We start from the raw sequence: 19,185 nt of genomic DNA on the forward strand, positions 1-19,185 counted from the left end.
CCAAGCCTAAAATTGAACCAAACCAAATCATGATCCTCACTACTTGAATTAAACTCCAATTTTCTCAAAGGGTAATCAAAGGTTGTGATATCAAACACACCTTAGTGGAATTCAATTAAAACAACAAGAAAGTTAACATGATTCTAAAAGTTGAGATAACTACTTAAAAAGTAAATATGAGAACTATATAATATAGTAATAATAATAATAATATAGCGCTTAGAGACTTAGGTGGTAAGCGCTTTATAAGTAACGTTTTTATTATTATTATTATTATATTATTATGTAATTATGCTGACTGAGTTTGATGCATCCAGAGATATATAACTCCATATTTTGGCAGAATGAATATTTGATTTCAAAATGTTCAGAGAAATGTGTGCTTTCCAGGAAACACAAAGACTAAACTGAATTGAAGTCAATGGCTAGTGAAACATAGACTTAACTCCTGAAGGCCCAAGTGGACCTCTATATTTAAACCACTTTTTCTCAAAATGGCCAAACGGAGTTACGTCTTTGTGTCACTGACCCCTCAATATGTAGCTATATCTGTTTGTAAGTAGGTATACTGAAATGTGACCCTCTCCTGGACAAAACATTAGTTCATGTTTAATTAAGGTAACTTACTTGACAGTTCTTGGCCAGCTTGCATTGCCAGCCAGGTACTATGTTTTGGATCTCCAATCTGAGATTATTGCCGTTGTCGTGGTAGTCAAATTGGCAGCCACCCTGGAGGGGTTGTCCTCCAAGTCTCCTCTCAACATTGAGGATATGCTGCAAGATGACAAAGATGAAAGATATAGATTTTTCCTATTTAAAAATACATTAGGTCACATATATATAAGTACTATTACGCCATTTATTTTAGGCATTCCATGTACCCCATTTACCTATAATGTACAGCATGAGTTATATTTTATTTAGAAACTTGCTATATTAGGTTTTATATATCTAAATATTCAGATTTATTATGGTACATTATATTATTTACTTGATGCATTATGTGTCACGTTATTACAAGAAGAAAATACAGTGTTTCTGCTGTACATAATTTTTCTTTTGTTTTGCTATATACACTGCATTGTAAACTGATTTATATGATATATATGTTTTCAAACAGAATATTGATATGTAAATTGCATCGTGTGTACTGGAAGGTTCTGGAATCATCAAAATGATAAGAAATTTGGCCCTGTCTTGGTAAAGTTACAAGCACTGTACACAGAAAGATGTATATGGGACTTCACAAAAATGTGGCATAAAAATCTGTCCGATTTTTGAAGAGCCATGCTTTTCAGGGAACATTTTTAATCTGATGTTCTTCCACACTTGCATAATACAATGTTAACGCTCACAGATTAAGTCAACCTTCTCTTTAAGCACAGTTTTGCTCAATCTGCTTACCTCTATAGCATCTGGAGTGTCTTCCGAGATGTACACTTTGATATGGTAATCTAGCGTCGACCGAAGAGCTGGACCGAAAGCTAACAATTTTAACCTCTTTGCTGACTGTCTCTCTGGCCTTGACTCGCCACTGAGGGCATACCACCCTAGCTGGTCAGTGACGATGCAGGATAGATGACTATCCACCTGGCAGAAGACTTGTAAGTTGATGGTTTCCTCTCCGACGGTTGTCTGCTTCTGAATGCGACAATATAAATTAAGAATATTATAATTTTATGGGAGCATTAGTAGAACTTCATTTGTGATGACTTCTATTAACATCCCCCTATCCCAAGTTTTTTATGGTGGCTTATTTATTTATTTATTTTTTTTTTGGGGGGGGGGGGGGGGGGAGGCAAACTGCCCTCAACCCATGTTATATTTTTTTCTGATTTCCTTTTTTTTTGCCTTTTGTGAATATCTCCTTCCTGCAATTTACTTATTCTAAAATGTGTAAAATGTTTTAATCATACTAAACCTGTTTGACGAAATGGCAAAATAGTACAGTTTTGCATTTAAAAAAGAAAGTAACCTAAATTTGTTCACCCCCCCCCCCTTTCGAAAAAAGAATTTATGTTATATTCACCTCCCAGCATTTGTCATCTGTTGGATGTGTACTGCTGGCGATGACCGAATGCCTCCAGTCATTCTTGCTCATCTGTGCGCAGTGCGGTAACACCAGGACAACTGACTTGGCAAGGACTACAGAGGGCGGGCCGCACAAGATGACGGGGCTGAGTAAGGTCTGGTTATGTTCTATGTGCGGTCTGTCCATAAGTTCATGTGAGACTGCTAGGTATATTTCTACCGTCTGGCCGCGTGCTATGGCACCCTCAGGTATCATCAAGCTAACTCCTACAAGAGACAAACAAAAAATACTTTTAAAGCCAGTCTGTACTAGTTAAGCCAGGAGGGATTAGACCACCCAGGGTGGTCATCAACTCAGGTCTCTATTATTATTGGAAAAAGAGGATCATGGGGGACCAATGGTCACCGATCAGGCATTGTTTTCTATATAGAGGGAGCAAGTAGCTACAAGTAGTACAGTGGGGCTTTAACCCATTGATATTGTAGGAATGACCCTTCCAAATTACAGAAAAAAGGGGAACCATATTCCCAACAGTTGAGGTGTCGTGGTGTAGTGGTTCATTCACTTGACTCTCAATCCAAGGGTTGAGGGTTCCAATCCCAGCCCGGCACTAATGTCTTTTGGCAAGGCAATAATCCACATTTGCCACTCTCCACACAGGTGTGAATGGGTTACTGGCAAATGCCGGGGTAATACTAATTATAATAGCAGGGCCCCTTAGGAACAACAGTATTGACAAAGTTGAATTCTTTATAAAAAATCCTGATTTGGGGATATATTCATAATAAATGCACAAAGCAATATCCTTCAAATTCACATCTTGGAACTGAAAAAGTCAAAAATGTCACAAAGCTGATTTCTATATTGAAGTCTCTGATTTTTTGATAAAGTTGTGAGGATACGATAAAGAAATTTCTAAGAAAGGAAACAGCTTTCAATGAATCTAAATATATCACATTTGTGAAAATTATTATTTTTTCCATCACACAATTCTTTTAAAGTGCTTAAATTACAAGAATTTCCATTTTTGTTGTTGCTAGATCACTTGTGGTTTTCCATAGCCGACAAAGAAGCTACAGATCATTTATGTCCCCTACAAATATCAAGAGACATCATGTGAAAGATTATTCAAAAGGAAGGTAGAGGACAAACCTGAATCTGGTAGCACTAATCTGCCCCCTCTTGATCCCACATGCCCCGTTGCTATGCTGTAATCCGAGTGCATTGGAAGCCCTAGAGCGCTGCCCGATAATGTCCTGCCTGGATCGGAATCACACATAGACTGAGGCTCAAGACTTTCCTCCGAGGAATGTCCCTGCAGCATGTAGTTTTCATCTGCCTCCTCCATAATGTACCCATCATTGTCCTCCAAGTCGCCGTAGCAACGGGTCTGACAGTACCTCGGATCCTGTGGAGGTGGTTCTGGAGGATTCAGCGTGGCGTAGATGTGCTTCTCCTGTCCGGGTCCTACCAGAGGAACATAGGTGTGGCTTTTTGTTGGCGACAGCGACCGCGAGTGCGGGTGCGAATGCAGGGATCCGTTATTTAACGAGTACTGTGAGATATCCGACGACCCCAAGCACCCGAGCTGCGTGATGGTCCCTCCTTTTTTGGGCGAGAACTGAACGGTGAGCTGATGCGGGATCTTCCCGCCAGTCAGGTCAGGATGGGGCGGATGCGTTGGTGTCCCGGACATGGGGATCTTCTCGTTGTGACTCGAGAGGGCGACGTGGTTGGATCGCAGCGAGGAGTGCATCGTCTGGGTTGTGATGTCCGGTGGTTGTGCTGAAAGCATAGCCAGGTTACAGTCCTCTGTTAATGCGGGTTTGTTCAATGAAAGGTTGCCATGGCAGCAGGGGGAAGCAACATACAGATCAAAAGGAAAGAAGACACAAAAAAAGAAGCAAACTGAATTCTCATGCAAACAAAAATACAAGCAGCAAAATACAATACAATGCTTTGAAACATGATTGATTTCTTTTTTTAAGAGTGCTTTAACTTTAAAGTGCATGTTCTCCAAATGTTTGCATCATTTGGAGAACACTCTGCATCTCATGACTGTAGAGTGTAGATCCACAGAGGCATCAACGACAGTCACTGCCCTTCTAAATCTCAGCACAATGGATAATTTTCAACAAAGAAATGCAGCAAAAATATCAACTGAGACAAACACACATGATATGACAATGAATTGGATTTTTTAATAAGCAAACATAAATTCAGGCATTTTGAAAGTACTGGAATAAAACAATGACAAACGAAAAGTCTTAGCAATTTTCCTTTTCCATATAAGGGACATATAGTCTAGCAAAGTCAATTGACTTTTCTTTTCCTTCAATTTCTCATGCATGTTAACCCGAAATATTACTGCTGTTTTCTTCTATGGCATGCAACACATACTCCCTACTTTTAAAAAAATTGGGGGGGGGGGGGGGGAAATCCATACAAATAATTTTGACAAAAATGCTTTTATGTCTTTTTTAAAAATACATTGACATGCTTGTATCATTCATGCTACACCATTACTTTTGATATTTCTGAACAAGAATTTAACACTCTGGTATGAACGGTAAGAAAATGTTTTACAAATGAACAAGGAATATCACAGGATTCACACAATACTAATATCTTACAAACTTGAAATCGACTTTTACATTCATAAAAGTTTATTCAAAGATTAAAGTCAATTTAATACGAGCAATTTTGAATTAAGAATAACATTCTGAATACAATTTAGAGTCTAGTTTACTAAAAATGACTGTACATTAATTGTAATGGTGACACTGAATCTGGCGTTGTAGCTATACCCTCTCATCACTGAAAGGTGGGTTTGTGTGTGTGAGAGGGAGAGGGAGAGAGAGAGGGAGGGAGAGAGAGGGAGAGAGGGGGAGGGAGAGAAAGAGTGAGAGAGATAGAGAGAGGGGGAGAGAGAGTGAGAGAAAGTAAGAAAGAGAAAGAGAGAAAGAGAAAGAGAGAGAGAGAGGGGGGGGGGGGAGGTAGGTAGAGGGAAAAGCAACATGAAGAGAAGATGATATATCCACCAACATCCTCCCACACTCCACACTCCTGTTCCCTCCTATTAGAGGAGGAGGTGCACCTTACAAGCGACCACTCTTATGTGCTCTCTCGTTTTCTGGTAAATTAAGTGTCTTTTTGTGATCTTCGTTATTTTATATTTACACCAGTGGAAGAAGTTTGTACCTGGAACCTACTGGAAATTTGTTATTTTGCTATATGCATCAATTGCGATTTTTTAAAATGAAAAAGCGCTCAGAGACTTTTGTGGAAAGCGCTAATGTCCTTTGGCAAGACATTGATCTACATTTGCCACACTCAACCCAGGTGATGTAAATGGGTACCTGGCAGGAATTAATTCTTTGAAATGCTAGAGCGCTGTAATGGCAGCGCTGTAATGGCAGCACAGCTAAAGCCGGGGTAACAATCTCCAAGTTTAGCGCTTAGTGATTATAATAAGCGCTATATAAAATCTGAGTATTATTATTATTATTATTTATAAGCACTGTTTTATTATTATTATATTATTCATCCACTTTGCACATCGATCACCGGATCGCATCATTCATTCTCTTACCGGTGGAGGTGGTGGTGTAGCTGGGGGAGTTCCCCCTTTTCCTCTTGGTGACCAGGTAGATAGCGATGAAGAGGAAGACCAGGAGGAGCACGACGATGGCTAGAGAGATGCCAATGTAAACGGGGATCTGCTTGGAGAGCCCATTCTTGCCGCCAGCTGAATATTTGAAGAAGAAAAACATTGTCGCACTGGTAACTAAATATTCCTAGAATAACCCTCATGGTTTACAGATAGGCTACTGGTACTATATTTCGTTCAACATCAGTGATATACATCAATATTCTGTTCACAAGCATAACATAATTTAGAGCAGAGAAATCGTTCTAAATGACCCATATATTTTCAAAATTTCATGTATTAACAATAAATTTCTGTGAAACAAGTTGTGAACCAGTGTCTTATTTCATTCATTATTTTGATACAACAATAATTCCATGTCATCTAATTTCACTCATGAAATTATGTTGAATTTCAACAGGAATGAGGCAAGTGTTCTTTGTCAGAAACTGTTTAATGTAGGTACAAAATCGAAGCATGTTTGGCTTAAATTAGCTATTAATTGTTAAGCCTTTGCATTTTAAATTCAGACCAACCCGGCCTGGGACAGCACCAGATGAATGATGGATGATGTCATGCTTGTATTGAGAGTGTAATCTGAATAATCAATTCTCAGGTTGACAAAATCAAAGCGGAAGAGAGCCCTCTCTAGGTGAGAATTATATATCAATTGAACACATTCCACTGGTCCTTGTATCATTCAATGTTTTATGTTACAAGGGTTGTACACAGAAAAGTATAATCAAGATATATAAATGTACATTTAACATTTATAAGGGAGGTATTGTGAACTAAAATAAATAAATGTGTAAATTAAAAGGTTAATTTCATAAACGAGGTTGAATTGAGCAAGAAGGGGGTAGATAGGCAATACACAGGAATCGATATAGATGAGGATATAAAATGTAATGTAGTAAGAATAGAGGATTAGGCAGCAAAGGTATTATGGATAAGCCCAGACCATTTTTGTATAACTAGCACAGATATTCATTATGCACACTAATTTTCTTTACTGATTTTAACCACAGAGTTACACAGCTTTTCATATATATTTTTTTCTTCTTCACAATTATAATTGATGCAAAGTTTCCTGCAAACATTTACTAAAATAGCCTGACTTACATTTTGCCTGAAACTTTACAATAATTGTATGATCAAAATGTAGGGCCTACATATTCAATTAAATACACGCAATCAGGATTTAAAAAAAATGGAAAACTTAATAAATATTGAAGTCAAGAGAAATTGAAAGTTAGTGTGCAAAGGTAAAAGTTGGGCAAAAGATTATAAAAAGGTCTAGACGTCCCCTTTAAGAGATTAATTTTCAGAAAAAGAAAGAAAGAAAGAAAAAAGAAAACACTCTCTCACCAGCTGGGTTTTGAGACGTTGTGTCTCCAGCACTAGGAGAAAATATTCCGGGATCATCGACAACTACTATATGAGGTAAATCATAGGAAAACATATATATAAATGAGTAAATAATATAATACACAATAATGATAATATAAAACAATCCAACTCAAATCATGCAAACTTAAACATGAAAGTTGTAGCATTCATTTGCATAGTACATTGCATAGTATTGTACATTACAATGTTAGTGACTTAAAATTTGGAACAATGTTCTTAAATTTTTAGCCCAGATGTATGTGAAACAAAAAAACTTCACAAAATAGCCACTTTTATGTGGTATAAACTATTAATTTGCTGTGAAGGGCTACACAGCCTACACTTTTAGGAATGAAAACTGCAATTAGTTTTCAATGATTGCACATCAGGCAACAATCAGCCCTGCTAATTTCAAAAACATTTTCTCTAATCAAATCAATGCTACAACTATGTTAATTAAAAAAAGGTTATTTCAACATCCAAATGGGTTTACTGTGTGGGTGAAAAAGAAACAAACGGGGAATGAAGGGGGGGGGGGGGGATACCTACAAGACAAGTATTATAAAAGGGACTGGGTAATATTGAAATGAATCCCATTTGTAACTATTCTCGGAGTACACAAAAATTAACACTGGCTTAAGGGATCATTTCTTTGAACTACTTAAAATCAAGCAAGCATTCTTATGAATTATAAGCTTAAATCTGAAAATCAGTGTAAGAAAATTATAAAAGTAGAATCCAAAAGTAAACAATGGCCAATTTGAGAACATACTATCAGCTGAGAACCAGAATGATATAAAAAGATGATAATAAACCTCGAACTCAAAACCATGAATTTGTTGGTCTTTTTAAACAGGTATCAACTAAAATATGTGACAATCTGGATTCCAGTGTATACCCAATTTAATATGGTTTACACCATGTTTGATCTTCTACAATCACTTTGGACTTTGGGCCTTGTTCATCTTCATTTTTCTCACTTCAAAAATTCTATGATCAGATCTTGGATAAAATTGTCAGTGTTATAATATTGCATTTTACCTCAACATGCCTTTAAGCGAGAAGCATTGTAGGTCAAATTTGTAAGACACGCTGCATTTTCAATTACAGAAAATTGATATAAATACCAATATATCAAGATTGACATTAAGATTAACCATGACTACAAGTTCTTGATTATAATGACCCCATAAAACTTGCAGATGCAACCCAAAATACACATAGTTTGAGACAGATATCACTTAATCTCTCTAAAAATAATTGCAAAGTCAAGGACACTAAATTTTGATTAAATATATCTCTTTATTTTCAACAAAGGCCAGGTGCACACTTAAGTTGTCTGTTGATTTGTTTGTAAATTTGATAATCCATTACTTGTTCTAGTTTTCAGAGGTCAGGTTGAAATTCTGTGAAAAGAAATAATTTCATAATGCATTTTTCTTTATTAAAACAGAGATGAAAAAAATATCGACCTAAAACTTCACATTTCATCAAGAGGAGCGCAGTTAGATACAAGTAAATGGGTGTTTTTTATTGACTGATATTTGGAATAACAGAAAATAGAGAGAGGGAGGGAGAGAGAGAGAGAGAGAGAGAGAGAAAGAGAGAGAAAGAGAGACAGACAGAGAACAAAGGAGAAAAAAAAAAGAGGAAACAGAAAAAAGACACGACATCTTCTTTAGTTTTATTTTATATTTAAACAATACTGATTGCAAAATATGGTCTAATTTCTCACCCCCTTACTAACTAATCTTGTAATTCCCTTAATTATCTGTCTGTTTCCCCCTCTGGTCTCTTCTCTTTTTCTCAATCTCTCTTTCTTTCAGTCTCTTCTTGTTCTGCTCTCTCTTTATTGTCTCTACATCTTCATACACACCACGCATCTATTAGGTTGTACTCTGTAGTAATATTGCATGGAACATACAGCATACCATCTGTCCGGTTATAAAAATGCATTCAAAGGATGAGCTAATGACAAGCCCAACATCTGTTCATCGAGTAGTCCATCATGCCCTTAGATAAATCATCCCATTCATAAAAATTTCAATGAAACTCATCTTTTCCAAAGCAAAACTAACGAAAAGGCCAAATCACACATTTGAAGGTGCAGCTCCATCTTTCTATTCATATCAAATGGGGGCTGTGGATCTTGATTTTGATAAGATAAGAATGTCATTATAAATGTTTTCAATGGATGGGAAAGGTTTTCCCAGAGATAAAACTTGAGAGGTTACAAATGCAGCTGAACAGGTTATCAAAATCATAAACTGACATGCAGTCAGGAAAAACACTATCCTTATTTTTTCTTTATTGTCATAGAAAAAGCATTATGATATTGTATACTTTTTTGAGATCTGACTATTACAAGATCAAAAATTGATATGCTTTTTATACAAAATGTCCATGCTTGTGCTTTGTTATATGGAAAATAGTTTATTAAAAAGAAATCTACCTATCTATTTATCTATCCATCCATCAATTCATCTGTCTATCCATCTATATTCATGTTTCTTTCTCTATGAATCTATCTGTTCATAGGAACAGAGAAAATTATAAGATAGGGAGGGAGAGAAAAAGATAAAAAATGAGGAGATTGAGACAAAAGAAATATCAAGACTGAGAGAAATGGAAGGAAAGATACAGAAAGACAGAGAGAAAAGGGAAGATAGAGAAGTTGAAGAGAGAGAGAGAGAAGGGAAGAGAGAGAAAAAGAAAGAGAAAGAGAGAGAGAGAGAGAGAGAGAGAGAGAGAGAGAGAGAGAAAGAAAGAGAGAGAAAGAGAGAAAGAAAGAGAGAGAAAGAGAGAGAAAGAGAGAGGAAGGGGGAGCTGAGGGAGGAGTGAAGTTAGGAACAGATGTTCACATACTTCATCCACACACCAGCCGTTGATGCCATCCCATAGAAGATGGGAGAGGACGCATTCCTCTGCTGTTTTCACTTTCCTCAAAACTTTCATGTTGAAATCTAAAACAAATGTTACACTGCAACTTAGGTGACCTGAGATAATACATGACAGAAGTGGAAGACAGTGCTAGTCTCAAAGATGAAACTCTTATTCCCAAACAAATGACAATTTTCCACTAATAAAAGTGATTTTAAATTGCAAAATCACAAGAAGACCAATAAATGTTAAGACCTGACATTATTCGAAGATGTTTTAAAATCACTTAATACTAGGCTTAATAAAATAGACATTGCTTGGTTTTTAAGTGAGTTAACAGTAATAGACATTGCTTGGTTTTAGTGAGTTAACATTGTAAGGAGAAATGTCTGAACATGAAGGCTAGGAGAAACATGAGGATGATAACATTAAATAGGATATTAGGATAGGAGAGAAGCAATTGGCTCTACTAAATTGATCTTTGTTTGGGTACGAGCATCTGGGGCTGATTCTACAGCTTGGTGTAAATATGTTAACCTATTGTACAAATAGCTTTGGTACATTGATAGATAGTAATCATTAGGTATGTGTTTACTGTCTGTCAGTCATACATGAAAAGATGTACGAGGATAGGCCCCTGAATGTCAATATATATAAGGTCAGGCTATCATTATGATACAATGATTACTGTTAGGAAATGTTTCTGTTCAAATGATGGTTCTAATTCATCAGAGAATGGTTTTCATATAATTTACATCGACATTTATCTTATTGATATCATAAAAATGACAATTCTTATAGTTTTCACCATTATCATCATCATTGTTAAAAGCCTTGTCATTGCCACTGCCATCACCACCATATCACAACTTATCCATTACTACGTCACACTCTAAAAACTGAAATGTTAAATCACCATTTAAAAGGGCCGAGGAGTGACAACTCTTTCAAAGTGTCAGATTGATACTTTTAACCTGCTAGATTCAACCTTTATAGTGTTGGATCCAGCATGTACAAAGTGTTAATCTACCATTTTGAAAAAGTGGTTACTCCTCGGCCCTTTTAAATGGTGATTTAACATTTCAGTTTTTAGAGTGCACAATCCACTGACAAAATTGCCAATTTGAGATTTGCATAGCTGTAGTGATCTCATTTTTCAAACATTCATAACTTTCTCTATAGTGGTCCGATTTGTGTCAAACTTTCACCATTCTGTTTCTCTCATTTTTCTGCTTTCATTCAAACAAACTTATTATAAGGATTGGATTGTCTTTTAATACCAGGTCCCCTGGTTCTAGTAAGTAATGGGTTAACGTATTTAACATTTAAGATGATTAAGTATGTGCCTACAAATCCAGACAGGACCAGACTTTTGGTCAAACAAAGAGCTTGTTGAACAAACTTTGCTTTATATGATGTTCATGTACAGATGTATGGGATAGGCCTCATTAACTCAAACATAAACAACAAGAAGGTCAACTTTATCATTATAATACAATGGACGAGGGTGGTGTAATAGCTCCAACTAGCTCTCTAAAGATCTTTAGAGAGCTAGTTGGAGCTATTACACCACCCAACTAGCTCTCTAAAGATCTTTAGAGAGCTAGTTGGAGCTATTACACCACCCTCACTTGTATACAAGTAATCACTAGCACTGGCAATATGGCAAGACTAGCTATACCACCATCAGCATTACCATCATCAGTGACAGCTAGCATCATCACCATCATCATCATCATCATCATCAGTAAATCATCACCATCATCACTGTGATCTCCCCCATCCCTTAAAGTTATTGTAACATGACATGTCAACACAAATTATACATGTTGATTCATTAAGATCCAAAAGTCCCCTTACAACATTTTTATGTGTTTGTGAATGCAACTATAAAAATCAATACAAATCCTATTAAATGATTCTCCATTTCTTTTAAAGATATTAAGACTTCAAAAGATATACAATTTTTGTTAATATCAAGCCTTTTTCAAAGTAAACTGCATTGTCAAAACATTGGTCTCCTTTACGATCTGCGATGCTACCCTAGATGATACTTCAACGAGCATATACGAAAATAGATAGACAGGACTTTAAACAAGACGTCACTTCTGAAAGTCGATGATGGTCGAGTCCAAAGAGGAAGTTGAAACCCAATCTTGTAGGTCATTCTTACATGGGAAGGGTTGTCACAAGAAGGCTACAGTGACATTCTGTCTGTCAAAATACTCTGTATTCTCTGTTCTTCTCCCCCCCCCCCCACGTCGAGTATCAATATTAGCTTCCTACACTTGCTCTTGATCTTGAACTCATAAATTAGCATAATCATTTTATTCCATATATATCAATATTAGCTCTACACTCCTTTTAAAGGCAGACTTTACTACTTCAGCCAGAAGGGATTAGACCACCCAGCCAGCCAGCGAGGTCACTGTGACAGGTGGCTATCTCATTAACTCAGCTCTCATTTAACATAAGAAAAAGAGGATCATGGGGGTCCAACAGGCACCGATTGGGGAAGTTTTCTACATAGAGGGAGCAAGTAGCTACAAGTATGACAGTGTGCCTTTAAGTATTTATACTCCTCAATTTAGGGTATCCCTTGAATAAATTAGCATCCATATTGACTTTATAGCCCGATGAAAATTATGTATTTTTGCAAAATAGCTAGCTAATTCCGGGCGCGTTTTCATCATCACAAAGTCAAAGTGGTGATCGATGGAGCTGACTTATCAATCCCATCATGTACGACTCTTAAGTGCACATGTGCCAACATCAGGCTGAATTAATAATGAAACTTGAGCTGGTTCGGTTTTCTGTACTTACGGTTGATGACGACGCATTTTCAAACATCGAGACAATATTCCCGGATTAACAAAAATAGCGCGATAATTTCGCCAACTTCGGGCTGATGGATACACACCTATAGTGAGTGAGGCCTATTAGCGACTTGTTCAATCTCATCGGGATGCCTACACTGACTTTGGGTTGATGAAGTCACATTTTCAAACATTGAGAATATTCTTGGATTTAAAAAGCGCGTTAATTTTGCCAACTTTGGGCTGATGAGGACACACCGATAGTGAGAGAGTGAGGCCTATTAGCGACTTGTTCAATCTCATTGGGATGCCTACACTGACTTTGGGTTGATGAAGACACATCTTCCAACATCGGGATAATTAATATTCCCGGATTAAAAAAGTAGCGCGTTAATTTCGCCGACTTTGGGCCGATGGAGACACAACTGGCCTATTAGCGACTTGTTCAATCTCATCGGGATGCCTGCACTGACATGGTGACCTGATCCCATCACAAATAAACATTCCCTTGCATAGCCTAGATGACAAGGGGGACATCATACAGCGTGTCCACACACAAAACAATTTATCGCGAAACTCTATAACGATACGTCGTATTAAGAATCATCGTATAAATTCCAGGATGTCCACACACAAGAAACGTCGTCACTAAAGAATCATCGTATAAAATGCCCCTGTCCACACACAACATTTTCCGTGATTCTTTATAGAGTTTCGCGATAGTGATAAGAGGTCTGGTCTCATTTCGCTCGAGGTCACGTTAAGCCCCGCCCGCGCGCCCCGCCCAGTTAGTTACACTAGTTACACTCCCCCAGGGGGTCCCCCTGTCCACACACAACATTTCCGTGATTAGGCGTGATTCTTTATTGAGTTTCAGTTCGAAACGATGCCCAAACCTGCGTTTCGTTAGACTAGTTTCGTTATACGACGTATCGTTAGTGAGCGTCCACACCTACAATTTTGGTCGTAAAACTATCGCGAAACGGTATCACTATCGCGAAACGGTATAGCTAATCATGATTAGTCACGGAAAATGTTGTGTGTGGACAGGGGGATAGACTCTTATTAGATGTCATTAAAGACATATCATATCAGGCTCAAACTCCTGACCTCAGCAAGTCATTAAACAACCATCGCAGGTGACATGCTAGGCCGTATCTGTTGCCCTGTTCAAACTCATCTCCACTGCTTCATCTTGAACTCGGTTCTATTCATTAAATAGTGTCTCTTGCTTGTTTGAGCAGGGGTGGTAATATGGTATACTGGTCCTTTTCCTTCAGATAGCGGTTGAAATTACTTTTCTTGCTAAATCTTTGTGCCAACGATATAGATCGTAATGTCGTGAAGACTGCTGACACTTAACTATAGTTTAAACATTGCACTATGTGTCATCTTAATTATGCGATCATACCAAAAGTGCAATAAGAAAGACACTTACCTTATATTAAATACTATAATAACTTGGTTTTTAATTTGCCCCCCCCCCACGCACACACACAAATAAAAAGAGATACAAATAAAATATTAACTGGATCTTAAAGCATATGTTGTATCTGCAGTAAGTTTTCAAGTCCACCCTACTTTCAATTTAATACTTTCTCTTTGCCAGGTACTGTAATTCAAATAACAGACTATGCCAGGCAAAAATAACACCTTATTTTGGAGGGGGAGGGTAGTGATCTCAACTTTAACAGGGAACGATATAAGTCTGAGTAAAGTTGGTTTAAAGTTAGCAAATCTAACATTGCCATGTCTTACAGCCTTTTCACACACAGCTAAAATTCTATAAGCATGATTAGTATAAACGTGTTTGAAACGTGTTTAAACTAATCACGAACCTTTCACACACAGAAATTTCAGTGCGATCGTTAATTGTTTCGTGATTAACTACTGCTCGTAAAATGCGCAGTAGTGCCATTGCGCATTGAAGGTCATGCCATATCAATCAAAGTGCACGCTCCATCCAGTTTAAACACGTCTGAAACACATTTAAACACGAATAACCTTTCACACACAAAATTTCAAGCTCTCTAGATACGAACTTCGTATCTGCAGCCTGCTTTTAGGGGGATATGAATCGCGACTTCGTATCTATCCCAACATCGTATAAACGATGTTCACACTGGGAAAATTTTCTATAAACATTTTAAAACTGTTGAGTTAAACACGTTTATACTAATCATCTCTGGATACGATGAATTTTAGCTGTGTGTGAAAAGGCTGATACACTTATGAGTCTGTGGCATTTCAGCATGAGACTGCCCCATTCATCCTCTCACACCCCCCCTGGATTTACTTCACATACACCATGTAAACACAAACATTCCGATAGCAACATTAACGATTGAGATGCCATCCTGCTTGGATTAAACATAATCCTTACATGATGCTGATTTAAAGAGTACCCTCGGATGTAGTCAGAAATTTATTTGTTGACTTTAGAAGTAAAACGTAGGGATAAAGTGAGAGAAAATATATTTACTTGTTACAAAAAGAGCACCGATTAACAACAAAACAACAACTAAGATAACTGAAATATACAATTAATAACTACATCATTCATACTTCTTGTAAATTCTATGTTTTTCTTGTGTTTTCTTAAATCAAGATTGAAAGGTGGACTGGTTGAATCAGGGCCTTTGTTGAATACTTTTAGATGTAACCTTTAACTGGTAACATTCTGGAAAAACATAAATCGGGACAAACCAATTTTTCACATGCTTAAAAAATTGCAAACTTGGTAAGGGTATGACTAATTTAGTTGTTAACTGTAGGATTCATGTTCATAATAAATGATTCATAGTTTTTCAGAAAATCTCTTCGCATTATAATGATCTTGTCTACTTAAAATTTGCGTAATTACTATTTCAATTAAAAAAGCAGTCTGAGCTGATATGGGGGTACAGGTAAAAACAAAAACAAAACTAATATACACTCTTCTGGTGAAGCTAAGATCACAAATCGAAATTGACAGCTCCCATCTTCATCACTTTACATGCTGAGCAATGCTTTATTAATATCCCTCTTCTAACACATTTGTGAGTCTATGACTCAGACATGTAGAACAAATTTCTCAATTATTCATACAGATGGTCAATCTATTAAAATAATAATGTTTTACAAAGAATATGGTGTACTTTTTCTGTTCTTTTTTTTAATAAAAAAGGGGTCTATGTTTCTCCCTCTGTATGGATAGGATATTATGACTCATGCAGGGTTTTCATTTCTGGTTTATTTATATGAACAACGAGATCAACAATGAATTGATTTGTGGGATTTTTCGTCATATCCGTGTACCCAATGGCAAAGTTATTCTTGTGGTTTTGTAGTAACTAGTTTTTAGTGGTCGCTCGTGAGGGTATAACTTACAGCTCACTTCATCGGAGGAGATCAAACGTGCTGCCGACTGGTATAATGGCAGGAGGGGATTCGACAAATGATGGCAATTTGTACGATTATAGAGACTCAGAGCTTTACGCAATTGTGGAGAAGCAAACACGGAAAGCCACAAGATCTAAACTTACTCTATTCATGGGGATTTGTATTATTACTAGCAATAATCTCAACAACTTGCAGATATGATTTTCTGTAATGTAGAGGGAAGTAGAATGGTGAAATTTTGAGCACGAGGGAAGGATACAGAAACTATTCAAAATAATGAGATTCATACAATTCAGAAAGTATGCAGACGGATCAATTGAGAAAATGAACAATAAGTGTATATAAAGGAAGAAAAAGGAGAGAAAAAAAGAAGCCTATAGTATACAAGGCAAAGTTGGAAAGAGAATACGACAGGATAGGCTAACCGGGGTTTGAAAGTGTACGAAAATGAAATAAACTCAATATAGAAGAGCTGTCTTCAATAAGCAAAGCACAAAGTTAAAAAGGTGAGAGAGAGAGAGAGAGAGAGAGAGAGAGAGAGAGAGAGAGGAAGAGGAGAGACCGAGGCAAAGAATACAAAGATGGATAGACAAGTTATCTATCGCATTTTAAATGGGAACATTCCTTAGAGCAGGAAATTCGGGAACATGAATTACACAATTAGCCCAAAACATTTCAGAGAAATGCAACTCTCTTCAACATAAGTGACTGTAATAAAAACAGGAATCATTAAACTGTGTGTGCTTGCTGCATCGAAAGCCCGAGGCGTTCTCCAAACTCCCGCACAACGCACGCGCCAAATCAAAACAGACACACACGTGTAATCGTCCGCAGCCTCTGGCCACCCTGCGAATCCATCACACGGAGGCTCTTCATCGGTAGACGCTACATCATTTGCATGCCTCCAAGACGCTCCCCTCCTACTCTACGCGCTGCGACTGGCGTCCACCGGACTTATTCCCCGCCTAAATTACATCAATAATCATAAAGACTGTCTCCATTAAGCCCCCTTCATTCTCCCCTCCCATTTAGGGGATTTGACGAAGAGAGACAGAAAATCAAGGAATGCTTGCATATGAGCTTGTCTTTTTTCTGGGGCCATAACTATAATTCTTGCATTAATATGGAGCCTCTGCATATTTAGCCGGTTGTCTTTTTATCGTTGCTGAGATTCGACATGCTTGTCTGGCATTAGAGGAAAAGAAAAACAGATTAAGGATTTTTAGAGAATCTGGGTTGAGCTGGAAATGAACGATACATAAACAATGTGGTAAATTTGTTTATACAAAAAATGAGTATTTATATTTATCTAGTGTTATTGTTGATGCAAAGGGAAGTATATTACAGAAATTGAATTGGCAAATAATGTCAATCTTTATTCATCCACTTGGGCCAATTAAAACTTTTTCATAAGATTACCATTTTTATCATTTATCCATTAATTCCAGACTGTTTCACAACTGCTATCGCATGCCAAGTTCTCAACTTCATCCACAATTTAAACATTTGAAATAGATTGTGACTCTTGTGATAACGAGTTAGATTTTAAGAAGAAGCTGTAAGTTCAAAATAGAATTCAAAGGTCTACTCTAAAAGGCAAACAATTGCATTCTAATTTCAAAGATATTACGCTTTTTAAAATTACCTTTTTTACAGAAATTCTAATGTGAGCCATTTTTAATGTTAAGGGGACAAAATTAGCCCTTCATTTTTCTGGCAAACAGATCAGTAATAATATAATAATGTGCGAGTTTGCATTTAATAAGTGAATGCAAACAAACCTTTGTTTCAACCCAGTCTGCATGTAGTGTAGTCACTTATTTGCGTTTCACTTCAATACAAGCAGTGCATTCATTAAAGTATGAAGTGACTTAATTTCCAATTGGAGGGAAAAAACAAACATAAAGGGGCACCATGGCTCAGTGGTGGAGCAGTGGTCTTGTAACCGGGAGGTCTTGGGTTCGCAACCAAGTCGATGCACCAGTGCCCTTCGATAAGGCATTAATCTTCATTGCCCAGTCCCCTGGATAGGACTTAAGACATTGGGCTCCCTTGTTGCTTAACAAGCATACACATGTTTTTTTTTTAGCAGTAAGGAAAAACTAACCAACAAAGCCAAACCAATATAGCAAGTTATCAGCAACACTATAGGTAAGAGACATATGTCTACACAAAACTCATCAATGTTGGTTGTTGAAATATATAATTAAGCACTTTGGAAACATCTTAGCTTTTCATTGAACTCCCACAGAATCCAAATAACAGATCCTACATACGTTGGAAATGCAGTCTTTCCAATTAATTGCAAAGTACATTTTAACCATTGCTGTTGAATGACTTCTGTTAATGCACTCATGCTTTACATAACCCAGCATTTCATTACGTCTAATTTCCTATCAAAAATTTAGAGCAAACCTTTTCCAATTCCTTGCGCTTCACGACCCAGAATAACTAGGGCAACGCAAAGTGCAACATTTGCCTACACTAGATTTTTTAAACTAACCCGAAGCGAAAGGCAAGCAACTGATAGCGTTTGAGCTGGCCATCCATTAGGGTTTATTGCTACTAGAATTATTAATTGTAGTACTCCCAATCTTTCATGCACTGATTCGAGAGCGGCTGAATTTTTTAGACGGATTGGACAAATAGTGAGTACGCTTCAATCATTTTGGACATAGGGGGAACGACCAGGGGTCATCAATTCCTCTGTCCACTAGAGGAATGAAATAAATGACCGATCCCTCTTGTAGTTGTATTAACCCTTAAACTACTGGGTCAGAGATTTTTCATGTTCAAAGCTTATGAGAACCTGAAGTCATTGATAGATGAACCATTGCAGACAGCCGGGTTCCTTTTGGTGTATATGCATTGCTGGCATGAACGTAATGATATGTGAGTTGAAATATGAGTCCCGTCAGTTGAAACAGATTAGTATACAGATGTAAGATCTTTCACATCATCTTTTGCTTTTCTTAAGCAAAAAGTGATTTTTATTTTGTTCTTTATCAGAGACAGCAGACTGTTTTGTTTTCTTGATT

At 37.1% G+C, this 19,185-nt stretch overlaps 1 protein-coding gene across 7 annotated transcripts in view; it reads right to left on the bottom strand.

The window, feature by feature from the left end:
* The window catches only part of LOC100890997 (netrin receptor UNC5C), a 49,902-nt gene that overhangs the window by 3,607 nt on the left and 27,110 nt on the right, over positions 1-19,185 (bottom strand). For 4 of the 7 annotated variants that reach the window (XM_030979311.1, XM_030979307.1, XM_030979306.1 and 1 more), the window contains exons 6-11: positions 7,050-7,115; positions 5,625-5,780; positions 3,185-3,844; positions 2,030-2,298; positions 1,405-1,641; positions 628-774 (exon numbers count right to left, since the gene is read on the bottom strand). In XM_030979311.1, coding sequence (XP_030835171.1) covers positions 628-774; positions 1,405-1,641; positions 2,030-2,298; positions 3,185-3,844; positions 5,625-5,780; positions 7,050-7,115 — 1,535 coding nt within the window. The remainder of the gene's footprint in view (positions 1-627; positions 775-1,404; positions 1,642-2,029; positions 2,299-3,184; positions 3,845-5,624; positions 5,781-7,049; positions 7,116-19,185) is intronic. The other 3 variants (XM_030979310.1, XM_030979309.1, XM_030979308.1) reach the window with 2 other exon arrangements.

This window comes from Strongylocentrotus purpuratus, unplaced genomic scaffold, assembly GCF_000002235.5.
Source record: "Strongylocentrotus purpuratus isolate Spur 01 unplaced genomic scaffold, Spur_5.0 spur5_scaffold_10, whole genome shotgun sequence".
Taxonomy (NCBI): domain Eukaryota; kingdom Metazoa; phylum Echinodermata; class Echinoidea; order Camarodonta; family Strongylocentrotidae; genus Strongylocentrotus; species Strongylocentrotus purpuratus.